The following is a 25,865-nucleotide window of genomic DNA, read 5'->3' as shown; positions in this document are numbered from 1 at the left end:
CGGATAGAACAGTTATTCAAGCATTCCATTTAATCAATATATATAGGTTGCATTGTACTGTTTATAGCAGAGCTTAACTTCAAACACAGAAGTCATTAATCATCGAATGAGTGCAAGTGTTGACTTCCCTAAATAAAGGATGGCAGCCGTTCTTGTTTAAATGCAGAACATTTAAATTCACTTTATTAGTATGTATTTGATCCATATTACCTGGCAAAGTGGGCAAATTAACTAGTCTTGATAAGCATTGAACCTATTTAAAATTCAAAGAGAAGGTCTGTTTAAAATTTTCAGAAAAAGCATTTTGCAATATGAGTAATTAGCCTATTAATGCCATTTAAAATGAAAGGAAATGTGGTTGATGTTGATTTTGAGTCATAATTAACACATTGCAAACAAGTCTTAACTCCGTGTTAAGTGTTATCTGTCAGATATAAAAAAAAGTTAAAAAGGTTGACGTGACAGCCATTTCTTTTACTAAGAAATACACATTGTTCCAATACATAAAAATTAACCTTTTGGAAAATCTACCTCTTTAAATGTAAAAATCCTTCTTCTTTATTCACACAGATTCCTCCCTATTCAAAAAGCACTGGCTCTACTAATAGTGGGCATGCACTGTTTCTTTTTCGATGGACTGTGAAGAGCCATTTCTTTGACTATGAAAAAAATGTAACCACTTTTCTCATGCTTACGGTAATGCCTTTTATTTTCAAAACTATATATAAATCTAAGTACCTTAATGCCCAAATTATGAAAGTCCATAGCTGTTTGCTCTAGTTTAAACACACTTCAATAAACCACATACATTGTATTTCCCTAATAACTTACAAGTTTCTTTAGATCAGGCTGCTTAAAATATACCAGCCACCTCCAGCTTAAAACCAGCTCAATGCACATTTCTATGAATGCTGCTTTATCTTTGTGTAAACAACTCCAAAGCTCCAGCTTAGTAAGTGTTGTTTACTTAAGGCCAAAAACTTCCACTAGGGTGGGACAGACAGCATGCATCACAATCAATACAATGTGCTTAATTTGGCTTCAACTACTAGCAGGGCTCAGAAACACTGTCGACAGCTACTGTCAGCACAGTTCTTTTTGTGTGTGTCTTATTGAGTTTGCTTTTTGCTACTTCACTTTTGCCTTTGCCCAGTTTTAGATGTGGGAAGAGGGAAGGCGGTATGTAATGAAGCAACACTATTTAGCTATTTGGCTGTTAAACGTGTATCATGTTGGAATGGGCAGGGACCCAAACATTATCATAGTATGGGAAAACCTAGTCTGTGTACTATCAAATAAGACATTGAAAAATAAACAATGTAAGAAAATCATTTTCTGTACATAATCTATTCATTCTTAATATGCTTTTGTTGCAGTCTACTCAAGCCTGGCCTGGTATTTATTTCTACTATAAAATGAAATGATGTATAATGTGCTGTATAATTATTTTGCTTTTTATAGTGTGCCTTCCACATGGTTATTTTTTTTATATCCTAAAATCTTTGCATTTGGAACTCAATTAACAACAAAAGAGCTCAGAATAGTTTAGAAGAAACTTGAAAGGAATTATTTACTCATTGCTGTTCTCCTGAGCTCTCCATACAACTTGTTGCTCCATCAAGCAGCAATAAAACAGATCAGCACCACACACCACTTTCATCAAGTAGTACCTCAGTGATGTCTTCTCATTACTTCCCATACTATCAGGTAAAGGAGCAAACCCCTACCAACATACATGCACTGCAGCATCATTGAGAAATACATAAAGTATTAATTAGAAACACACCGACTTACAAAATACACTGGCATCTTGCCAGGGCAAGAGTGATCACGTGCTTTCTTGCTTTCAAGCCCTACCTTGTGCTCCATCATTCCAGTACAGATTCCGGCTTATTACAAACCTCACCAGGGTAAGCAGCTTTCTGATAATGGACATATATACAGAACGGTGTGAACAGCAATGCAGAACAATAACTTTAATCGATTCATTTAACCAGGTAAATCAACTAAGAACAAAATAAATAAAATAGTGACCTCCTAGAATGTACCTTTTGCTACAGCAACACATTTACTGAAGAAATGGGAGTGAAGTACTGTACTTTGTTCAAGAGTACAACAGTTCTCTATCCAGAATTTTAATCCGTCACACCAACCACTATTCCATGCTGCATTACAATTAAACAGCAAGCTTTTATCATGCCCTTATGCAAATAGCTGTTTTACACTTCTCAAAAATGTTTATTCATCCTGGTGCTAAATCTGTTGCGAGTGGAACACGTAAAGCTGAAATTTGGTTAAAATGCCCCTTTTCCCCCTTTTCAAAATTTGCCAGTTACACTTCAGCAAATCTAGAATAGTATCACTTTGAAATGTATTTGTAACTATTCCTATCTTTATTTGTTTGTGCGCTTTTTTTCTAGTTTGTTTGCCTCTTTGTTTTTCCCCAACATGATTTCTGGTTGCAGGTTAAATTATAGGAGATGGCCTCATTGATTTATGTTGCTATTTGTTGATTCACTGATGACTGGCTTTCATCCACTGCTAATCTTACTCTAGACTTTCAAAAGGTTTACCTGGTTCTAAAAAGTCTAGTTTTTTAATTGGTTACCTGGCTCGGGTTATAAATGTAGACAATTCTGGGGAATATTTGCAACTTTGACTTGTCTCTTGGTTTTTCAGATTATTTTCTATAACAGAGCTTTTTTCTAGAGAGCCATTATTTCAAAGTCTGATTTTTATTCTGGCATGGAAGTGTTAAAGCAGCCTTAAAACTTCAGTGATATAATGGCTCTCAGCTGAGAAATAGCAATTTGTCATTTTATAGACTCTTTAATATTATACATTACTCAATCTATACAAAAAAGTTGTAAGTCTTAAGATGAACTCCCTTGCATGGTTTCATAATCACCAAACTGTATAAAGTGTATAACTTGCAGCAGATTTATTCCACAACCTGTTCCATTGATAACTGGAGTTCCACAGGGCAATCCTTATGAGTACGATCTCAAAGGATTTCTAGAAACCTGGATCTTACCCTTGTTTTTCATCTGAAATAACAATATATCTATTGCTAAAATGTGATCAAATTAAAGTTATTAAAATACATTAATATCGCTTCCTTAGTAATGATCACAAAATCTTTTTAGATTTTTAAATTCTGCTGCTTTGGGAAAACATTCAATATGCATCAGAAATGCCTGATTTCTGTCATCTACCACCAGCAAATTGTAATTCACTGACAAACACCTCAAGCACCTTGATTTGCCTTTAATCTGGGCAGATTTTGTAGCCCTTCATCAGATTTTATTGAGCTTTATGCTTAGGCTCTGAGTTTTTCCTTATAGTATTCTCCATGACCCTTGCAAAGAACAGACCAAACAATACTGAGAAAAGGAAAAAATCGTGCACAACTTCACTGCTGGAAGAACAGTATTAGGGATAAACAAGCTGTAAATGTACTTGAAATAAAGACCTCTAAGCTCATTTTGCTAAAACTAGCTTTAAACAGACCTTTCAGCTATTTTAGATATTTCAAACAATGTAATTAAACATAAAAACATAATATCAAACACAATACATAAATCCACATAGTTTGAAAAACAGTTTAAACCCACAAAAATAACAGCAACACCAGAACTTAATTCAGTGAGATGAAAACAAATCAGTCCCATAAAAACTGATAAATAAAAGCATGATCTTATTCAAAGAGGAAAAGTGAAAATCTAACAAAAAAATCATTTTAAACTTTATTAGCATTATGCTTTAAGACAGCTCAATTTCAACCATACAATGAATTTTCATAATTCAAAAGTATGTCTCCTGAAAATTGAATGGTTTTCCAAACATACAGTAGTTTCTAGTTTTGCATTTTTTAAGAAGTCTTTTAACCAATTCAAGGTTAATCATGCATGTATTATTTGTAAGATTAAAGGCTCCTTGAGAGATTTCATAGAAAAACAAACTTGTCTTATGTTAATTTTCAGTATTAAAGAAACTTCACAGTTTACATATTAATTAAAAAAATAAGAAACATGTAATAAAGGTGCAAAAGGCAAGTGTGAGCCTGGGCTAAATATGAATTCCAGTTTTAATTTTATCAGCTAATGAGACAATCATGTCTTCAGCTGAAAAAATAAAAGCTCCTTAATAGTGCATACATAATATAAATCAGCAGAAGCTTTATGAAATGATGCATTTTAAGCTATAAATCAAGAAAGCTCTCCTTGCTAAAGTGAAATTTGTATAATACCAGGAAAAATATATTTTCTGTATCAATTCCAAGTGGGTTTTGTTTTGAAATAAACAGGATGGCATTTGTTTTTAAATTTCCAAGTTTCTGACACCACATTTGTGGAGCATTTTTTGCAGTTTGTTGATTGCATATTGCTGCCTTGTTTTTAAAATTCAACTAATATGTACCCTTCAGCTTTTGAGAAACTATTATACGATTAACTTTACATGAAAAGATGTCTTAGTTGATTGCACTGATGTAGAAAAAAAAGTCAAATTATTTTGGAGATGTTCTGTTCAGTTCTGCATTCTTGGATCCAGTTTAAGCCGCAAGTTGCAAATCACCAGGGAATTTCACATTAGGAAGGAATGTTTGGTTGCCGCAGTCCTAGAGAGAGAGAGAGATAAAAAAATTCAAACATTGAAACTGCTATCTTTCCTTTTTAAATATAAATATTATCTTCATTAGGCTTTATTTGTCTCATATTGGTATGTACACTTTTATAATTTTACAAGGGTTTACAATACATATTTAAATTTGGCAATTTTACCAACTTTAGTTTTGATGGCTCATGGCAGCTATGTCTTTTCACATTTCTTTAATATGACTGAGAGGACACAGCAAAATGTTTAAATACACAAAGATTCATGTAAGTCAGCCAATGGGCTCCTGAAGTCATGTACAGGTTTCATTCAAAACCCAACATGGCAGCCATGTAATTTGACCTATCCACACTTCTTTAAATAGAATCAATCATAGAAATGAAAGACTTATACACATGAAAGTTCACAGCTGCACTATTACCCTATACTGTAGTATTGTACAGAGAAACTGAGCTCTGTACATCTCCTAAAATCAAGCAAAATTGAATATAGTGGCCATACTGTGTGACCCAGTGAAAACATTTTCATAATGTCTGTACCAGAGTCAAGGAACTTGTCTTTTTTGGTGTTGGAAGGAAAGACAACCTTCCAAACTTTCCAAGAACAATAGGATTGCAGCTATTCTATCCGGAAGCCTGAATAGGTCTTTTACCAAGATTTTGATATTTTTAACATTTGAAATGTTAAAATCAAACACAATAGATCACTGATGGGCAATCAGTTGGCCTTGGAGACCAACTGTGGCTTATCAAGGTAGAAAGAAAACTATTTATTGTGATGTTTGCATGGTTTTCAATCACCCATAAAAATATTTAAGGATGCCAAAGGTTTTGCACTTGCTTGTCAATTCTGTTGCTGTAACAATTTAAGTATGCTAAGGGCCACACCTACGGCCTTCTACACTGCTTTACATTACACATCACTGTACTAGATTGGTGATTGACAAGTTTTAATGCTGTATTCATATGTACAATTTCCTTGAGCTTATTTTATTACCTCTGTACATAAAAAAACTGTCCATGTTATTCCCACACATTTTGGTGGCTCCCTTTCACATAATTCTAAACAAGAAAATACTGAAAAATATTGGAAAAACAAAACCCATTGTCAAGGTAGTTAAGTTAATGTGAAGAACAACAATGTTGACATAAAATAAAAATATACATATTGTATTCAATGTAGTGAACTATATTCAGAAGTGAAAACCCATAACAGTTAAAACTCATGTTTTCATCTTTGTAAAAGTGAATTTAAACATTCTATAAAACATATTTAAATGTAATGTGCAATTAGCAGAATATTAAAAAAGTGTTTTCATAAGTGTCCATTTTCATCTTTCAATTGTTTTCAGTAAAAATTCAAAATTTTAACTGTAAAAATAATTAACATTAATTTGGCAGTAATAATCTAAACTGATTAAATGAGAAACAGGGATTTTTTTACCTTTAGTATAAGAAGAAAAAACGTGTTCTATGAGATGCTGCCATGCTTTCCGACATGTTACGAACTTTCAGATAGTTGACAAAACCTCTGAAGAAGAGAAGCAGGCCTTGAAGAAAGAAAAGATTTATTATTGCATGTGTTTCTTAACTAGCATGTTGCAGAATACGGTTAAGGAAGAATCATTGTTCGGTTGACATTTTATGAACCAATCACCAATGTAAATTCCAGTGGAGTGAAAACTTTACTTAAATATAAATCCCATGTGAGTTTGAAGATCTCAAACATGTACTTCTAGCCTTTCCGGACACAAATTGGGTGAAAATTGCAGACATTGCTATAGTTCTTGTTAAAAAAATATTTTTAGCACTTCTTCATTCTGCTAGGATTACAGACTGTTAAGTCAGTAGTCTTTGTAAGCAGAGAACATTAATCGTATAAGATTTTTGATTAACTCAACTGAGTTGCATTGAAACCAAATTCTAACCTAGCATTATTCATGATTTTGAGTTACTCAATATAATATTACATTTTGTGAAATTAATTTAAAGAATTTAAATTCAGGTATGTTTAAGAATGTTATTGTTATTGGAAGTCCATGATTAGGCAATTGCAAAGTTTTATTGTTGAATTTAACACATGGTGGTATAATGACTAAGGCAAAATGTAACATTTTAGATTGGCCATGACTGTAACTTCTGGCTAACTATTATCCATGAGAACCAATTCCATAAAAAATTTTAAACAGAAAAGAGGAAGGAAAGTGGCAGATATCCCAGAGAAAAACAAATTGTAACCTAATAATAATAAATAGATGGCTGCTCTATTCATAATCATTTTTTAGCCTATACTTTTACAAAGTATTCAGAACATCTTACATTTCAAGTTGCATGTATTCTATCAATCATAATCCATGGCTAATTAGCCCTATTAAAATTACATTAAAAGGCTAGATTTAATTGCATATAAACTAAATACAGGTATTTCTGCTATAACACAATAGTTGCGTTCCTGGAAAACACCACATTATAGAAACCATTGGTTCAATGGGAATTAAGGGGCTGGGGTAGAGAGTTTGGATTCACAAAAACAAATATTTTTTCGATAGTAATTGGTTATATTAGTATGAATGTTTTACTTTTGCATAATACATGTTTTTGTGGTAAGCTTAAACACAAAATAGTAAAACAAAAAATTTAGTGCATTACATGCATCAGTATTTACACTGCTAAGTGATTCTGCAGTGGAAACATTTCTCATAAACTATTTTTAACAATACATACAACTACACCCAGAGGTGCAAATCATATCACTCTTTTACTTTTCTAATATTGCTTTATAGCATTAAGCTTTTGTTAGCTTTTGTTCCAGATTAACAGCTTTCCTTTTCTTCACAATTGCAACTCATTGTAACGGCATTATTTATATTGTACTTCCTAAGTATGAAAATATAGCAGCTATACACAGATACACGACTTTGTTGCATATGCAGGCTGGACAAAAACTGATGCCAATCCATGAGAGAATATGCCAGCATCCCAAACATGCGTTGCTGCACTAAGGCTGCCATGTAACCCTTTTCACTCTAAGCATGCGATGAGTTCTGGTATACCAGGCAAATTATAGACTTATTCTCGTTGTAGCCAATTCACTTCATGAAAACATGCATTTTTATATGGGACAGTCACTATAATATAATATAACTGAAACTCATTATTATCTTGTCTTGCAATTACTCTTGCTAGATGAGAAATACATGCCAACTTTATTAAAGTCTATTGTGGACCTGTTTGATCCATTAATTCCATTCAACAAAAAATATTGAACTGATTATACTTTACTGAAAAAGTAATGACACAACATACTCAGCTTAGCTTTAATTACATACAAACAGCTCTGTCTGCAACAAATTTGGGATGCTTGCTACTAAAACGAATAAAGATTAAAATTATTTTTAAAACTGGCAGTTCAGCCACAGAGTTGGCTCTTGGTAAGATTGTTCTCTATTATACAAATGAGACTGCTACTGTTGGAAAATGGTCTTGTGGTTTTGGGGTTTCAAAAGCCAGTTCACATAAACTAATTGAAGTTGAGCTGGTAAAAAGACTTTGGCCTACGGATAAGAGCTTCTGTTCACTGAGGTGCAGCAAAAATGGGATCCAGACAGCAAAGCACTCTAGCATACAGTAGCATTCACTGAAGATGCCTAACTATCATTGATTATTTGTAGATCAGCTTAATTGCACAATCAGAACTATTAAAAACAAACATACAATATCAAATAATTAAAAGAAAAAAAAGTCTTAGCAAGCCTGAAGAGTATCTGCAACAAATAAGAGGAATTAAAGTATGTTTCAGACTGCCAAATGAACTAAGTGAGGTGTGAGAACATCACATTACTACTAGACGTGCCTACAAACACAGTAATGAAGGATACATTTAAAAACATTACAAAAGTCTCAAAAACGAGTTATAATGAGTTACCAAAAAGAGACAAGATTTATTAAACACTGATAAATAAAAACAATCTTTTGTCCATTGAATCCAATGAAAAATACATTTTAGTGGATAGAAAATTGGAATCTCTAGGACCTTCAAGTAATTTAGTTAAGATAATTAGAACATAAAGGTTATAAATTATAATTTTATAATCCGGCTCACCTAGCCCCCTTGGTTATTAGTTAGTAGTTAATAAATCAAAGACCTCAACCAGCTTCTTCTTGAAAGAAGTGATGGTACTGGCTTCAACAACATGGCTAGGTAGCTTGCTCCATACTTCCACAGCCCTTTGTGAAAATAAGTGCCTCCTGTTTTTGGTTGTAAAAAGATTTCCATGTAGTTTCTAGTTGTACTCTGACTAGATTTTTTACATTTTAAGTATGACAAATACTTATCACTATTTTATCATAAATATATCACATTAAGCAAATAACTGCTGTTTTTCCCTAGGAACTATTATTCTCTATTATTCAAAATTAAGGACATTAATAGAACAGCCACTAGGCGGCAGAAGCAGATAATTACAGTCACAATGAAGGCCCTTATGAAGTACAGCAGCTATGAACCTGTATTTGTTGCCTCACTTGATTTTATGATCCAGGGTTATCAGAAGAGAAAGAAAATTTGAAAAAAATACTATGGCAGCTGTAAAGTGAAAATGTATAACTCACCAAGGACAAGAAATATCCACCACAGCCAGTACTGTCCATTGAAGTATCCAGTAAAATAATCAGAAAACTGAAAAAAATAAATAAAGTGACTAGTACCCTTTTCATGATTAAGCCTGAGCTTTGACATGGTATTGCAGTTAAGATTAAAAATATATATATTAAGCTCTTTACAATTAGTGCAATGTATTAAAAGTTCAGACAGTCATGCTATGGCTCTCCAAATTAATATTCACTTGTTTTAATTTAGACAAACACTCAGAAGTTCTGTTTTTCTATTTAAAAGTGAATATGAAATAAACAGCATTCACTTACGTAACACTATTAAGAATAACAATCTTGTGAGCTTAATGTGTGGTGAGATATATATATATATATTATATATATTACTTTTTGTTTAGTTTGGCAAAGTCATAGCATTTTAGGTATTATAAATGCTCCGTTCTTTCTAGCTATGCATTTTTAACCATATTCAAGTGAATTTCATATCCATCTGTTCTGAGTCTTTCACATTAATTATCAGATAAACACTTGCCAACCAAAGAAACCTCTGACACAGGAATGGAGCATCTTGCTGCTTAAAATATTAATACACCTGTAGCTAAAAGTTAATTGTATCAAATTGGGATGTTCAATTAATCTTACAAAACACTTGCTTTTGAATTTCACAGACCTCTCCCTACTTAATCTCCCTACCTAATCTCATCCAAAGTCATAGAGAAAAACTTATTAAAGTATTTTTTGTTCACAACATAGTTAGTTCAGTATTCAGTTTCCCAGCAGCATGCTCAAAACAGTTCAATGAAACTCAATATAAAAAGGAAGGGCAGTGAAGCAGCTGTCATGGTTAAGCACCAGTGATGATAAGACCAGAGAAAAACTGACTGAATAAATCTTTGCTGTAAGATTAATGGTACATTTTGTGATCTTTGACAACATCATCCATTATTTTCGGAGATGCAAATTTTGTAAAAAGGCAAGAAGACACTTTTTATACAGTTCAGCAGATTATATACTCTCATGATAAAACAACAGCATATGACCAAATCTAAATATGCACAAGTGCAACAGGAATTAAGGACGTTCCTGAACTAATTTAATTAACGTAATATCTCAATAGTTATCTCTTCAAAATATTATTAAACATACCCTGACAATGAGGATCCATTTTATAAGGGAAAGTCCAAATCCACAAATTGCTCCATATCTTCCAGCGATTGTGTTGGTCAGGCAGAAAGACAAACAAAAGCCAATCCAGTTGAAAAGAAAAGCCACTGTCAAAAAACAAAACGTTATTTCAGTTTTAAAACTGTTTTTAAATAGTAGGTAGTTTTAAAACAGTTCTTCAGACACACAGAATAAACTAACTAAAGTTTATAACTGTGAACTATGAAATGGGTGTAATCTGACACAGTTTATTTGGAAATAATAAACTCATCGAGGGAAAGTTAAAGCAGAATCGTAATAACCTGAAAATACCATACAGCGTAAACTGTCCTACAGTAGCACAAAAAAAGTGGTTAACTTCAAAGGTAGATGGGGGATATACTGTAGCACAAATGTCAGAAAACTTTGGAAAATTGAAAAATGTTTTCCAAAATAAGGCAAACTAAAGTTTAGTGTTAAAACAACATTTTTTAAATGAAGAAGCCCAATGCAATTTATAGAAAAAAAGCTTCAAAATCAAATGTCTACAGCCTATCATGAAATACAGAAAAACTGAAATGGAACTCTAAATGTTAGATGAGTTTAGCAGCCTTGAACATTGATGAACTTATATACATAAATGGAAAATGTTGTGATACCCTATAAGAGAAACTAAAAGGGGGAGATAGAAATTTACATTTAGGAAAATGCATGTTCCAACAAAATAAGAGAACTCAAATACTTCCAAACTTGTAAAGTAGAAAGCTGGACAGGCAATATATGTTTTCTGATGAAAGACTGCCCCAGAGTCACTATAACTAAAGATAGCTGAACATTTATAGAATGAACTAAGTTAAATGAGAAAGGAAAAAATCTCTTAAATCCAATGATGAATTCGGAAAATAAACTGATGACGTGTGAAACATAACATAAGTACTGTATTTGTGAGCAAGTGTGCATGTTAAAAAATATACTTTAGGGTGTATCACAAAATACTTTGTACAAATAACTGAATTTATAAAAAAATATTAACTTTAATTTAGAAGATTCGTTTAAATTTAGTTGAAACTGAGATTTAATCATTACCTTAACGATTACAATATAAATTTAATCATTTTATTCATTTACTTTTAAGAGGTAATATTTATCTTTAACCACCAGAGGGATCCACCAGAGGGATCTTGATTAAAAAACAAATTGCATTTCACGGTATCACCACCAAATGGAGCATAGCTAACACTAGCAGTATCCTTAGCCTAAAAATCATACAACTACATTCACTCCCTACAACCTGCCTTTGCTTCACAGTATTGTAAAAAATAATATGCATTTATTATTTTTATAATTACTGTATGTAATTACTGTATAATGCTCTATTCACATCTTATTTAAAATACAATTTAACAACTTACTAAAAAACGCCAACATGAATATCCCATCATTACCAACTCTTAGCTGATCAGCATCACTGAAGTCATCTCTTGGTGGAAAATCTTCCTCCTGTATTTACAGAATGAATAATATACTGATTAATCTGCATGAACAAAATATATAAGAAAGCTTATTCAGCCTCACAAAATCCCAAAAAATAGTATCTGAAATCTGAAAAATACATTTTACACAGTATGAAAGATACACAGCAAACACTATAATCATAAATGATGCATCATTTATAGGTTTAATACTTATATTCTTAGTCAAATCAGTATATTTCATAACATCATTATCAGAAGGTTATACATGTTAACACAAAACCCAGAGCCTATTGTAGAAACACAGGATACAAGGTAGGAGTACACCATTTCATCATAAGGTAATGCACGAGCACACATACTGACATATCAGATTCCAGTTAACCTAGCCAACATGTCTTTGGAAGATGGGAGGAAACCAGAACCCCTAGAGAAAACACCTATGAACACGGAGAACATACATACAAAATCTCTAGGATTCTTCAACCCTCAACATGGCAAGCTCCTTCCTATAATTAAGGATCGTAAATACACAAAGCTTAACATACTCGCATCAGAAAAACAAGAACAACTATGTCCACATTGGGCAAATCTGTATGGACCAACAAAATGACTGAATATACAAAAAGACAAAATTATCAAGCCAGTCTAAACAGAACATTTCTGCTCAGTGACATGCCTTGGACTTTGTACACCTACTAGGAAAAGACAATACGTTTCCACCTTGGCTGCACATACTGCATTACTCGACTTTTCTGGAAGGACGAACAATTAAAAGCATGCATCATTAACTGTATTTGATCATGCTCATATCATAAACGCTACATACTCTTAACTTAGACTTACATGTATCCCAAAATACATACTCCACAGTGAACTGAAGGCTAAAAAGGCTAGTAGAATACCTCCTTCAAAAACTCAAAGACCTACATCGATGGGGATAGCTGGGAATCACTCTTTCAGGAATGCATTAGAGTTGTGAACTTTGGCCCCTCACTTGTCTCAATTAGTAAAGGTATACCCAAGCACAGGTTAAGCTATACAATAACACATTTGAGCCTGTATTACTACCCTATTTAACCAACTGACACCTCCCATTCCCCATGAATGCTGGATACTTAACCTTTTACTGTGCTTCATTAAGAATTTTTTGGAAGGTTATCATTGAACCACATTTCTGCTATCACAAAAGAGATGACTTCAAGCAGTTCAGTTATGCAGCACTGTTACCATATTCATTCATACAATGGAAATCATTACTATGAATCTGCACCTGCAGTATAAGAGCACTGGCCTCTAGAGGCCACACATTTGCAGGATCTTAATGATTTCCACAGTTACAGTTATGGGCTAATCATTTATTCATGTACAATGTATGGAATATAGCCAAATCTGGAGTGCCAAAAAGCATGGAAACTGGTTTTGGAAAGTACAAAGTCAGCATTCTTCCAATCACAACAGTGAGAGAAAAGTGGCTGTATGGAGTGTTGTTAGGAAAATCAATAAAACAAAGGAAAACTTTTACATTTTGGGATTCCATCCCATTATCATTTCTCATGTTGAGAGGAAATGCTTTAGCTGTACTGTAAAGAGATGGGGACGTAAAATTGGTCAAAAAGAAAGTATACTTTACTCTTCAAAGCAGTTTTTCTAGTTCTCAATCGTTCTTTGACTATAAGGGTCCACCAGGAACTTTACATTTGGGCAATTATTCAGCGATTTTGTAAAAGAACAAATTCCTCTCACATACACATTGAAAAAGTACACATTATTTAAGAAGGCGTGGATGCACAAACAAATTGGTATTATAGCCTGAAGAACAGATCCTGATTAAAAGTACAGAGAATGTGATTAAAGGGGAACTGCAACACTTTTTATATTTCAATGTTAGAAAGAATCAGCACTGATGAGTGCATTTCAAATCACAATAAATGTAAAATGTACAGTAACGTGTAAAACCTCCATTTTACATAATAAATTAAGATTAAATTCCAGGTATGCACAGCTCCATATTCTGCAATTCAGAACAACTTTTAAACCAATAGAAGTATTGCTCCTGACTTAGAGACGGTTTTGCCAACAAATAACACTCGTTAACTTTCTATGCAAATCACATAGGAACATTTCTGCAGTGAAATGCCTGCTGCACAACCTGTTGTTATTCACTCATACATCACATTACATTAGTTATTACAGAGACTAGTGAACAGGTTTGGTCCCTTCACATCATCATTTGGTCTAGAGTTTGCACGTGGCATGACCACAATTTTGTGAACAAATTAGAAATTTGTAACATTTTGTGATACCATCAATTTATTTTGTTACCAAGATTTCATAACTGGTCTGAGAAATTGGATCTACATTTCCCTTTAATCTTCATATTTATAAGAATTTTCTGCTTTAGCTAGAATTGATTCTCAACAGTTATTTTTCATCTTACAAAAATAGCTGAAGGGATCAATCAATTTGGAAGTCCGTCACTAATGAATTAAGTAACTAGTAATTATTTTGATTGGATTGTACTACTCGTGCAATTATGTGATAAAATGATTTAATGATCCTTTACACATGCTGCCATTCCATATGGTCTTTGTTTCATGGTTACTGCCGCAAAGGGAAATATGCAAGTGAACACAAAAAACAATGCAGGTTTAATACAGCAGGAGTTAAAATGAATTTACCCGCTGCACCACATCTGCTGCAGCAGCAGACATTGCTGCAGCTTTGGCCTTTTCTGCTTCATCATAGGTGGGCAAGGAGGTAGCAACACTGTATGGAGGTGGCACAGGATGGAAATCACTTTGAAATTCACCTTCTGTAGAGAAAAAAAAAATCAGAATTTAAACAGAAAAAAAGGATTGTTTTCTACCACTTTCTACCATTATTAATAACCTAATAAATTGTCTTTTAATATGTAAAATCTGAAATAAAAAAAATCTATTCAAAAATAAAATGACTTGTTAGTCAAACCCAAAAGAAAATATTTTTAGCGTATGTAATCTGTTACTGCCAGACATACACCGAGTCAGATTCATGAAGGAGATCTTATTGTTGATTTCACTGCACACTCATAAGGTGCCTGAAATGTCCTTGATATTGCTGTTGCATCAAAAGTCAGCTTGATCCGGCCAACCCTGATTGCAATTGACCAGTTGTGTGCCACCACGTCTTACAAGTGTCTGACAGGTAGGTGCCAGTGGTTCAATATTCTCACAGTACAGGTACGCTAAACTCTAAAACTCTTTGATGTAGTAGCATCAACAAAAGACAAAACAAATATTTCTCCTGAAACACTAAACCAGGTCTTCTTCATGTCAAATGACTCCAATGTCAGACAATGCTTATGCTTCGCAGACTCTCCAGCTTGTACATGAAGTCAGTTGACAATTAAATCCCTGTGAATTTGGTTCCTCAAGTAGTGGCACGCAACTGGTCAATTGCAATCAGGGTTGGCCAGATTAAGGTGACTTTTGATGCAACAGCAAAATCAAGGACATTTCAGGCACCTTATGAGTGTGCAGTGATACCAGCAATAAGAGACACTGCTCCAATAAACACTTTTGTCGTTGTAAGACACAATGCAAATTTCAAATGAAGAGAAAAGAATGATGAGGCAATTGACAATTGGGGGGTCTCGGAGGAGCATGTCCACTTGTTATCATTCTTTTACTGTCACTTCCAAACAAATAATTCTGAAATTTAGTATTATACCAGGTTGTAACCTAAATTACCATGTTTCATGTGCTACAACTGTCCATTAACATTTAACATTTAATTTGGCATCAGGAATAATTATATTAACTACTATAGCATTTTTCATCTACATGATCCCAAAATGTAATTTACATATTGGAAGGGAGCCATTTAACCCCCCACTGCAGTACAGTATCTACCTGGGTAACACAAGATCAGGTGTGGTTATCACATCCTATGACAGTAAGCAAGCTAACTCCAAAAACATAGTATTTAAATTTTAAGCAGGTAACTTTTTGCACTCTCTTGAAATTTTAAATGCATTATATTAACTTGATGAAATTTGCGGTCGACGGCACATTAAGTATTTAAACAACTTTATTAACAGTTGTTTCAGTTAATGGAGACTTCCTGGTGTTTTCTCAGAAAAACACCCACACACAAGAAGATTCATCTTGTGGAGCTTACTAAAACTGTTTCTGAAACCAAATATGGCATTTTTGCTTTGCAAATGAAGTAGTATAATAAAATGGTATTATATGTACAAAAAAGAGAATTAAACAAAACAAACACTATTAATACAAAAATAAGTTAAATAAGTTCATTGAAAATTAGCTTGTTTCTGAATTCAGATTCTAATTTCTAAGTTTGGTCCAACAAAAAATAAAACTCTTCCATTGATTTTCAACAATTTATTAAAAATACATACTTTGAAATCTTTTTTAGAATGAACTTCTGAAACAATTAGTGATCTTGTGCATTATTCATAATCACAAATGCCAAGTATAGCACTTTGGGTAGATGTTGCAAACATGATAAATTGTTGCATTTGATTGCCTACAGATTTCAATACATTTAAAAAGATGCATGTTGTATTATAAAAAAATTAGGTTAACTCTTAGGCTTGCTTTTAGCCCCTGCAAAGGCAAACTTCTGCATTCATTAATCTGCACAGAAAAGAAAGATGTTTGAATATAAACAAAACATGACATGTTTTTTAATGTGGCTTTACTCTACCTGGAGCCGCAGTTGCTCCTAATGCAACACTGCTGTAAGGTGGAGGAGGTACTTCAGCCTCCAGTGGCACTACAGTTTCTGAAGGAGTTGCAATCTGTGCAGAACTGGAAGCCGCCTCACTGGCAGATGGCTCAGATGGATCATCCTCATTATGCAACTAAATAAAAACAAAGAATAAAAAATCTCAAAGAAAGCAATGGATGTGGTTACATGCCCATTAGTCTATTAAAATGTTCTCTTGCAGCAAAGCACTCTCTGCTCTGAGTATTCTACAAATATTGATTAGACCTACTTACAGATGTGCGCTGTACTGTTGTAGCTCTCTGTATACAATGCACATCTTTACTTTGTCTATATTTTAATAAGAAAAAAAAAAACATGTACTAAACATTCTAACACAACATTTTTGCACTTGTTTACTCTGGTGACTTATGAATAACCGTCTCATACAATGATGCCCTTTGTTATATAACAATAACTCAAGTATTTTTTCCATTAAAGAGTAACCTGTAATAAAGGTTATGTCCATTGAAATTGGCTTTTTGTTTTGGTTAAATGTATCTGGGATCCAAGTGGAAAATTTAAGCGAAAGAAACATTATATATGATAAGAAATTGTGATGCATTTATCTGAATATTCTAACATTAATTTGACTAGAATTTGATTATATACTGTTGAGGGTATGCATGTAGAAATTACCGAGATGAAAGTTAATTTGCTTAATACTAATGGAATTTTTATATAACAACTGATCAAAGTCACTTCTTAATCTTCAGTACAATTTGTAAAACTATTTTAATCAAGCTACAGTTTTAAATAAAGATTTTCTATAATATAAACTTAAAATGATCATTAAACCAAACCAAACAAATGGAGTGCTGGAATTACACTTAAGTGTCCTGATTGTCAAAAAATGACTATATGTATGCACGGCAATATAGGAATTCTTGAAGAGCACATTAAGTTTGTAAACAAAACAGCTAACACAAGAAACCTCAACACTGCAGAAATATGATCCAGGGTGGTCTAAAAGTCAGCTGACCTCCAGCTGTGCCTGTCAGGCTGGGGGAGTCTACTTTCCTCACACCAGAAAGTAAGCAATACTTTTAGATGAAATATGAAGGATATACTTTGACTCATATTTGAAATACATGACGTACACACTTTAAATTACATTAAATTAAAATGTAAATTATACAATACAATTAGAAACAATGAGCATTACAATGTGATAAAACATTGAGGAAATCCCCAGAAAAAATACAGGTGTTACTCACTGCTTATGTACAATTTGTACTTTTGATAAGTGCAAAAAAAGGAGATGACAAATGCTTTCCTGAAAGCAAGCAAAACTTGCTTAGTTCTTGTAAGCTGCAAAAGCAATTCACATTTTCAAGCTAATGTTTATGACATGCACTATACAGAACTGTTTTTTATAACCCATGAACCTTGTGCAGCAGTAAGTTAAGAACTTATCTGTAAGCACATCACAAATTGAAATTATACATAATATATATATATATCAGTATTGCATTTGTATGTTGATGATGGCTTACTTGAGAAAATGTTCAACAGTTCTAGTTAATATAGAATAGTACCCCTATGTCACATAAAAAGTGGTCGAGATGTTCAAGTGATTGGATTTAAGATACAAAGACCCAATTCATAATATACTTGATAGTGGGGGATACATAAATGATCTGTGGGAGCATATTATTGCTTAGTGTTCTCTAAAAACAATCATGTTTTTGAGCTTCTACCCACAATAACAAATTTCAGAATAAGAAAGTGACTATTGTTCTACTGCAGTTTCAAATTACAACAGCAGCTTGATTCCCCTTCACTTACATCAATTCATGACAATTAAAAACTTAACAATGGTTACAAAGGAGGGGAGGCAATTTGGCCCCTTTAGCCCATATAGTAGTCAGTAGTTAAGTGAGAAAAGGATCTTAACTACCCATTTCTCAAAAGAAACCAGGGTATTGGCTTCAACAATATGGTTAGGGAATCAATATTTTTCCAAGGCTACCTGGCTACCTGGCAACAATCACATTCTGATTTATCACAAGTATATGTTTTTCAAAACTGTAATGATCAAACCAAACATTTACTGTATATGCGAAAGTGGTTGCATACTAGAAAAAGGAAGATATCCAAAGTGAAATGTACTGATTACATATGTTTTCATCCCCTCAGTACATGGTAGAAGCACCTCTTGCAGCTAGTGTCTCTACTAATTTCTCCTGGAAAGATGGCTCCAGTTCTGGCACATTCATTGGGGATCTTCGATAGACTACAATTTTCAAGACTCGCTTTAAATTTTCCATTAGATTGAAGTCATGACATTGACAAGGCCTCTTGCCAATATTCACTTCTTTCTTGACAACCTAAGCGAAACTTTGACCTTGTGTTGCAGGTCAGGTGCCGAGATGGAATTTGAATTTTTAACTACTTTTTAGATTCCTAAGTAACTTAAGTAAACTTTATTCTTGAATCCATACATGTTTTGTAAGACTTATTTTTCTCTCCTAACAAGCTTCCCAGTCTCTACTTGCGAAAAGTATCTGCATAACATGATACTGCCACCACCATGCTTGATGGTGCTGACTGCCGGTATGCTGCGTTGTGCTTGTACCAGACCTAACACATTGCATTGGTCTCATCCGACCATTGCACCTTACGCCGTCCCTGCAGTATACTCCATATGAGATAGGTCTTTTTCAGCAAAGGCTTCTTTCGTGGCACTCACCCATACAGGTCATCTTTGTCCCGAAAGGGATTGCACAATCCACTTTTTAATGACAGACTTCACTGTACTCAAAGGGCTAAATAACTGTCCCTACTGCCTCTCTACCACTTTAAAGACTGATTTATTGAAAAAGCTCCATGGTTTCATGGATGATTTATCATTCCACTGTGTGGGCAGTGGTTTGAAACTTAACATCTGAACTTACAGAGACAGATGATTTTACTCTTTACAGAGACCCCACAGTACTAATTCTATGACCTTTCAAACTATTCCTTTGCATTTTAAATGATTAAAGATTGCTGTAGTAAACCCCAGAGGTGCACCAATTAGAAAAGAGGAACATACAAAAAGTCACAAAGCTCACTGCGAAACCTGGAACAAATAATCTTACCTTACCCAATAGTGCGCCACAACTCGAGGAATAATGAATTATATTTGGAGGGATCAGGAGGTTGTTAAACCGCTCTTTAAGAAGCCAAATTTGAACCCACAAGTTCTTAAAAACTACAGGCCTGTCTCAAACGTCTCATTTCTATCTAAAATTCTTGAGATAATAGTTCTGGCCCAACTTCAATCGTATCTGGACTCAAATAATATACTGGGCACCGTCTGAGATGGATGCTGCATCACTGCCATAGATCCAAGAGGGACATCGTGGATATAGCTATCATATTTGCTGGTCTACAGAGATCTGCATGGAGTACTGACATACAGAAGAAAGACATGATGGATGGATTAATACCCCAATTCATTTTTTTCTTTTTTAATTGTATAATGTTAGCATGCCCAAAGGGGTTGGGCAGCCAGTTGACTTTAGACCCCTAAGGGTTTTTTTTCTCCTTACCAAGGAGTTTTTGATTCCTCCCCTCCGTTGTCTTCTGGTCTTTTCTGTTCTGTATTCACATGTATAGTCACTTGCATTGTTAAGCACATTGGGGCAACTTTGTTGTGAAAGGCAGTAAATAAAAATAAATTTAATTGAATTGAATTTGTCTTTTCTAAATCCTTGTTGCTTATCCTCAATGAGATTTATGCCATAAAAATATAAAACTTCTTCCAATTTCACTCTAATTATCCTTTCCATAACCTTAAATATGACATGCAAAAGACTATACTTGCCAAGTTCATTTTTGTTTTTGTTGATGGTTAAAACACTGGCAACTATCTAATCACCAGGTACAACTCCTTTTTTAAATGGAAGATCCTCAAAGATCTAACACAAGGTTTATGAATGACATCCCTCATTTCTTTCAGAAAGGATGGAAAATATTATCTGTCCTTAAACTGTTAAATTACGATTACTTCCCCATGTTATAATCTCCGATTGGATCCAGAACTGGGAGGTCCGATGTGACAATGGTTAACATTGTTGCCTTGCAGTGCTGGAGCCCTGGGCTCAATTCCAGACCTGGGGTGCTACCTGCAGGGAGTTTGTATGTTCTCCCTTTATCCATGTGGATTTCTTCCTACAGTTCAAGACTAGCAGTGTGCCAGTGTGTGTGTCTGTGTTTCCCCTGCAATGTACTGTCATATCGTCCAGGGTGTTCCCTGCCTTGCACCTGTTGGTTGCTGGGATAGGCCCCGGCTCCCCCACTAACTTGGATTGGAAGAAGCAGTTAGAAAATGAATGGATGGAACCTTCCAGAATTCAAAAACTTCACCTTAATACAGCACAGGATGGTAATTAAGAATAATGTACCCAAGTAGGATTAATTATCCAAATAACATTAGCCGATACATAAAAATATGTTGGAAAACAATAAGGTTCCTGCTCAATTAGTACTGCACAGCAGTTAGATTATTAGTGCCCATTATTATAATACAAATTAAAATGTAATACAATAAAAATGTAAATTCCTCATCTGAGCAGACGTGAGAAAAGAAATCTTATCAATGCTTTACATGGCTTATGCTCGTCATAGTGAAATTCAATTTGTTAAATTAAAAGAAACAGGAATTACTACATCTTGCATGCATCTATGAGGTTCTACTTTTACACTATGCGCTGTTCATTTATCTTACAAAGGCACAATTCTAATTCTCCTACATATATACCCCTATATAATGTTGCTCAATTACAGCTCTAACTTTAATTAGGATGCAACCTCACTTCCAAGTCTCGATAACAAAATAAAACATTTTAAACCAAGATCAAAATATGACCTTTGAACTAATGCTAAAAATACAAGATCTCTTCTTAGTCTCTCAGCTCAGTGGATTGCTCTATCTAGATGCAATTACTTTTCAAGGCATCTTCAAGTGTACATTTGAAAAAAAGAACAATTTATATATATAAGCATGGTGGTGAGGATGAAATCTAGCAAAATGTAGCACTGCGAGAACATGTAAAAATGTGCATGCTCTAAGGAGCAGCAAAAGAAAGGAGCTTAAGAAAAATATGAATAGGAAGAAAACAGGGCTGACCACAATCAGAAAGATAACGATGATGCTAAATAGAAATCACCCAGTAGCAAAGATCTATTCATATACAAAAACTGTAAAGCTACCACATTATTGTGCATGTTGCATAGCAACCATGATATATGTAGAAACAGGAAAAAAGAGCTGTAGTTGTTTTATGACCTAAAGTTCATAGGGGCATCAAATAGTGTTATATCAATCTATTTTATACAATCTATTATCAAATACTGTTTCGTACATGTCTATAGCCTTGGGCATGAAACAGACATGTCTCCATTTTTATGAAGATTTAATTTTAATGAAAACTAAAAACTTAAACTAAGAGAAGTAAAATACAATTTAGCAGGCCTCCCATTTAGATCAAATGGGGCACAATGTTCATAGCGCATCATGTGAATAGCTTTCTGAACAGTTCTGAAATTCAATCTTCTAGATTTTTCACATAGAAAGTTTTGCTTTGGTCAAAGAAATCCAAAAGCAAGGGAAGTGAAATGTGATTCAATAAATATTCCTTTCTTTAGCATTACAGGTTACAAATGCAAAACATAACTGCTCCACAAAGAGTTCAGACTTAACATGGTTAAGACATTTCTTTAGAAAACAACTATGTAAAAAAGGAGTTTAACTAGAAGGATTTATTCACATACTGTAACTGCATTAAAATGTGAGCAATATACACTTAACTAAGGTTACTATTTCATAAAGTTTAAATGGAAAGCGATAATTCATACATTAATGATAAAACCATTAATGTATGAATTATCGCCACACCAAAAAGGAGCCTCTCTTTAAATATATTTAAAAAGTGTGGCTCCCAGAAACAAATTAGAAAGGTCAGATTATACAATCTGTTGATGCAAAACATAAGAGGTTACTGTCAAAACTAGGATCATCTGCAACACTATCTCCATTGTTCTGATTGGATCAGTCCCAAATCCTGCCCTAAACAAAGGCTTTTGAATAGAAACATTTTATACTATTCTTTTTCCAGGTTTAGTTGCTCAGCATTCATGTAAAACTGTCCACTCTTAACACCTGTGTGGGCTAGTCCTTATCTGTAGAGCAGCCTTTTTGCAGTAGTTCTTTCAGTAGTGTGGAATAAACAATCTGGAGCATAACTACTACTATGGGAATAATATCTTTACATAGTGGACCCCCTTTTGTTTTAACTCTAAATGGGGCATCTCAGGGTTAACCAATTTTTTTTTTTATCTTTAACCTCTCTCTCATACAAATTAAAGAAAACACACAAACTTCCACAACATTACAATTTTCTCTTTTTTTGCGAACTAAACGGTTCTATACACATATAATACCGGTGTGGCTCTGTTACTGATTTTTTTTATTTTCATTGTTTTAAGTTAAAAAGGATACAAAGGCAGGCTTTTTTTTAGAAATTACAGCATAAACACAGCTATTCTGACAACATATTAAAAAATATTGATTTTATATGCATGTATAATTGGACTGTTTGTTCAAGGTGTTAAAAAAAGATTTCCTTTACCTTTTCAGTTTTATTTTGTTGTATGCATGGGATGGATCTAGATCACAATCAGAAACCTATAGGATACTGCAGCTGTATCTTAGAATGTGTGTTTTCCAGATTGCTCCAGCAAAGTCTGCTGTAATAATTCTGACTAAAATAATATTTTTTAAAAAGCATCAGGCAATTATATTTAACACTACACAATAAGATTCCAGAATTTAAAAAGAGTCAACAAAGCACGCATTCCATGGTGTTAACAAGTTAAGCTATCATTGCTACCTATTGTGCTATTACTATTCAAATAATGTCATGAATAGCTTGTTTTAGGTTAATATGTGATTTTTAAAACCCAAAAACTCTGGATCACAAAGCTGAAGGATAAGGAACATTTCTGATGAAACTCAATGAATTGAATTCTTTGACTATAATATTTATACGTTATGAAAAAAGCATCCTCTTACACAAGGGTGATTAAGGTTATCTTCCCAATAATAACAATTCTCAGTAAAGCAAATGAGATTCTTGTTTTGTAAACAAACTTGGCATAGAGTGTCTTGTGGTTATGAGGTTCAAGGTCAAGAGTAATTAATATCTGCGAAGGCAGTGGGTTAGGGGACAAGTAGTATTAGGGGCTGAAAAGTCTACAGTGTGCATCTGGAACCACATTTTAAGTACACTTTTCTCACATTTGGAATACGAGTATAAAAAAAGAGCACTGCAAACACCAGGTAAAGTGGTAAAGTGATTTAACTCAGGGTTGCGGGGGTGCCGGGGCCTATCTTGATAGGCAATAGGCACGAGGCAGAATACGCCCTGGATAGGACACAAGTCCACCACAGGCCATACACAGACACAGACAGACATACACACTCACACCAAGACCAATTTACCTAGCAGCCACTTAACCTAACAAGAATGTCTTGGGACTGTGGGAGGTAGCAGATTGTACCCCAGGTCAAGCATTGAATCCATGTCCCCCGAGGCAGCAATACTAACCAGTACAATTAATAAACTACTGCCACGTTTAGACACCTTTTTTTCACAGATTTGTTTCTCTTGAGCTTTTTTTCCGACTTTTACAGTAACGGTCTGTTAGAAGCACCTTTGTAATTCACAATTGAATCCTGTTTTCATTTATTTTGTAGGCATTAACAAATAAACAGGCATTAAAGTATACAAAGTTCGCCTCATTAAATAATCCTCAGAAGGAAAAAAAAAATCTTCTTGTACGCAGGGCCTCATTCGGAAGGTAGTACCTTGTCTAAAATGACCATAGATATTTTGCCAAACACAAACTATTATTTCTCACATAACTTAAATTCTGCGAGTCATGTGGTGTACAGGAACTTTGTTATCGAACCAGATAACCTGAGGGGTAAACTAAAGCGCCTACACAGGACTGTCTTGTGAAGCAATTCCTGGCCGCAACGCAGATTGATAGCAAAATCAATCGTTACGTTTTTCGTAAGACAGGTTTTCTTGTGATAGGGATAATATTTAAAAGTAACCAAGATACGCACATAAATACAGGAAGAAAAATAGTAAACCACAATCCCTCTGAAATACGTAAAATCGTCGACCATAGTTCAGCAGATTACAAACAACCTTCAAGGTACATTACCTTTAAAGGGAAAAAAAAAAAGATTAGAAAATCTTATGTCTAAAAAAATATGTTCGGGATCCTTACCACTTGGTATCTGCTCACTGGCTGATGATGTTCCATCTTGTCGACTTCGTCTGACACAGACACAAGAAAAAAACAGCAACTGGGGCAGATCCTACAGCTTCTCGTCGATAACCACAAACGGTTATTTTATTCGGATTCTGCTGTAAGATTTACTATTTTGAAAAACTCACTTGATTTTAGTTTCATTAAAATGTGAAAAATGATCGTTATCCATTTAATTTTACTAGGTGAATAAGCCTAACGAAAACATCTACAGACGCCGACGAAAAAAGAAACCTACATTAAAGGAGAAAAAAATCCTGAAGCTCTTTTGTGACGTACTACGTGTAGGCGTAAAGCGTCTCACTAAATGCCCTCCTTCTGAGCTGCACGTTGCAAGCAATAGGTGGATAGAAACGTATTTCAGTTTTGTTAGGGAAATAGCATTAAAACCATTGCTTGTGACTTGGGTTAGTCATCGGAGAGTTTCTTACAATTCAGGATGTGGGCTATCTATAACCAATCCCTGTGAAAAACTTTACACGATGTGCATTCTGAAACAGAAATGAGTTGCAAACCTGCCTAAGGATGCACTCCTGACCCGAGTCCAAAAGTACATTTATTAAACTTTTTTATTGATTCCATTAACCTCGACCAACCAGTATTCAGTAGCGCCTAACAACTGTTTGCTAACAATGGAATTTAAAACAATAGAGATTTTTAAAAGGGCCTGTCTTTTTCATCATCACCAAAACCATATTATTACACAAAAAAATAGATGTCTGATGTTTTTGCTGACCATTTTGATAACTTCTAAAAATTTCAAGTTGTACCTTGTAGTTTCTCATGTTATTTTTCGATGACATCTGACAAATGTAACATCTGTAACAACAATGCCCAATACAGTTAAACTGGTTTATTTTACCACTGTTTGCTACATATAAATGACATTCTATTTTACCCTTGCTGTTTAAAACAAGCCACATGTTTA

At 34.0% G+C, this 25,865-nt stretch overlaps 1 protein-coding gene across 1 annotated transcript; it reads right to left on the bottom strand.

The window, feature by feature from the left end:
• Positions 1-3,721: 3,721 nt before the first annotated feature.
• On the bottom strand, positions 3,722-25,220 carry ndfip2 (Nedd4 family interacting protein 2). Its single transcript, XM_088603362.1, has 8 exons — positions 24,896-25,220; positions 16,550-16,706; positions 14,521-14,654; positions 11,780-11,867; positions 10,371-10,495; positions 9,225-9,291; positions 6,058-6,163; positions 3,722-4,618 (listed from the first exon to the last, which is right to left on the bottom strand). Exons 1-7 carry the CDS (start codon positions 24,929-24,931, stop codon positions 6,060-6,062), a joined length of 711 nt encoding a protein of 236 aa, XP_088459488.1. The 5' UTR covers positions 24,932-25,220; the 3' UTR covers positions 3,722-4,618; positions 6,058-6,059.
• Between the last annotated feature and the right edge of the window lie 645 nt (positions 25,221-25,865).

The sequence above is a fragment of the Lepisosteus platostomus genome, chromosome 2 (assembly GCF_059453375.1).
Source record: "Lepisosteus platostomus isolate fLepPlt1 chromosome 2, fLepPlt1.hap1, whole genome shotgun sequence".
Lineage (NCBI taxonomy): Eukaryota > Metazoa > Chordata > Actinopteri > Semionotiformes > Lepisosteidae > Lepisosteus > Lepisosteus platostomus.
This window is presented reverse-complemented; position numbering and strand designations above follow the sequence as displayed.

Coding starts and splice junctions, on each gene's coding strand:
- ndfip2 (XM_088603362.1), bottom strand. CDS start 24,931: ATGGAACATCATCAGCCAGTGAGCAGATACCAAGTG. Junction 16,707..24,895: donor CAGTGAGCAGATACCAAGTG/GTAAGGATCCCG, acceptor GTTTTTATTTAG/TTGCATAATGAGGATGATCC. Junction 9,292..10,370: donor AATGGATCCTCATTGTCAGG/GTATGTTTAATA, acceptor TATTTTTTTCAG/TTTTCTGATTATTTTACTGG.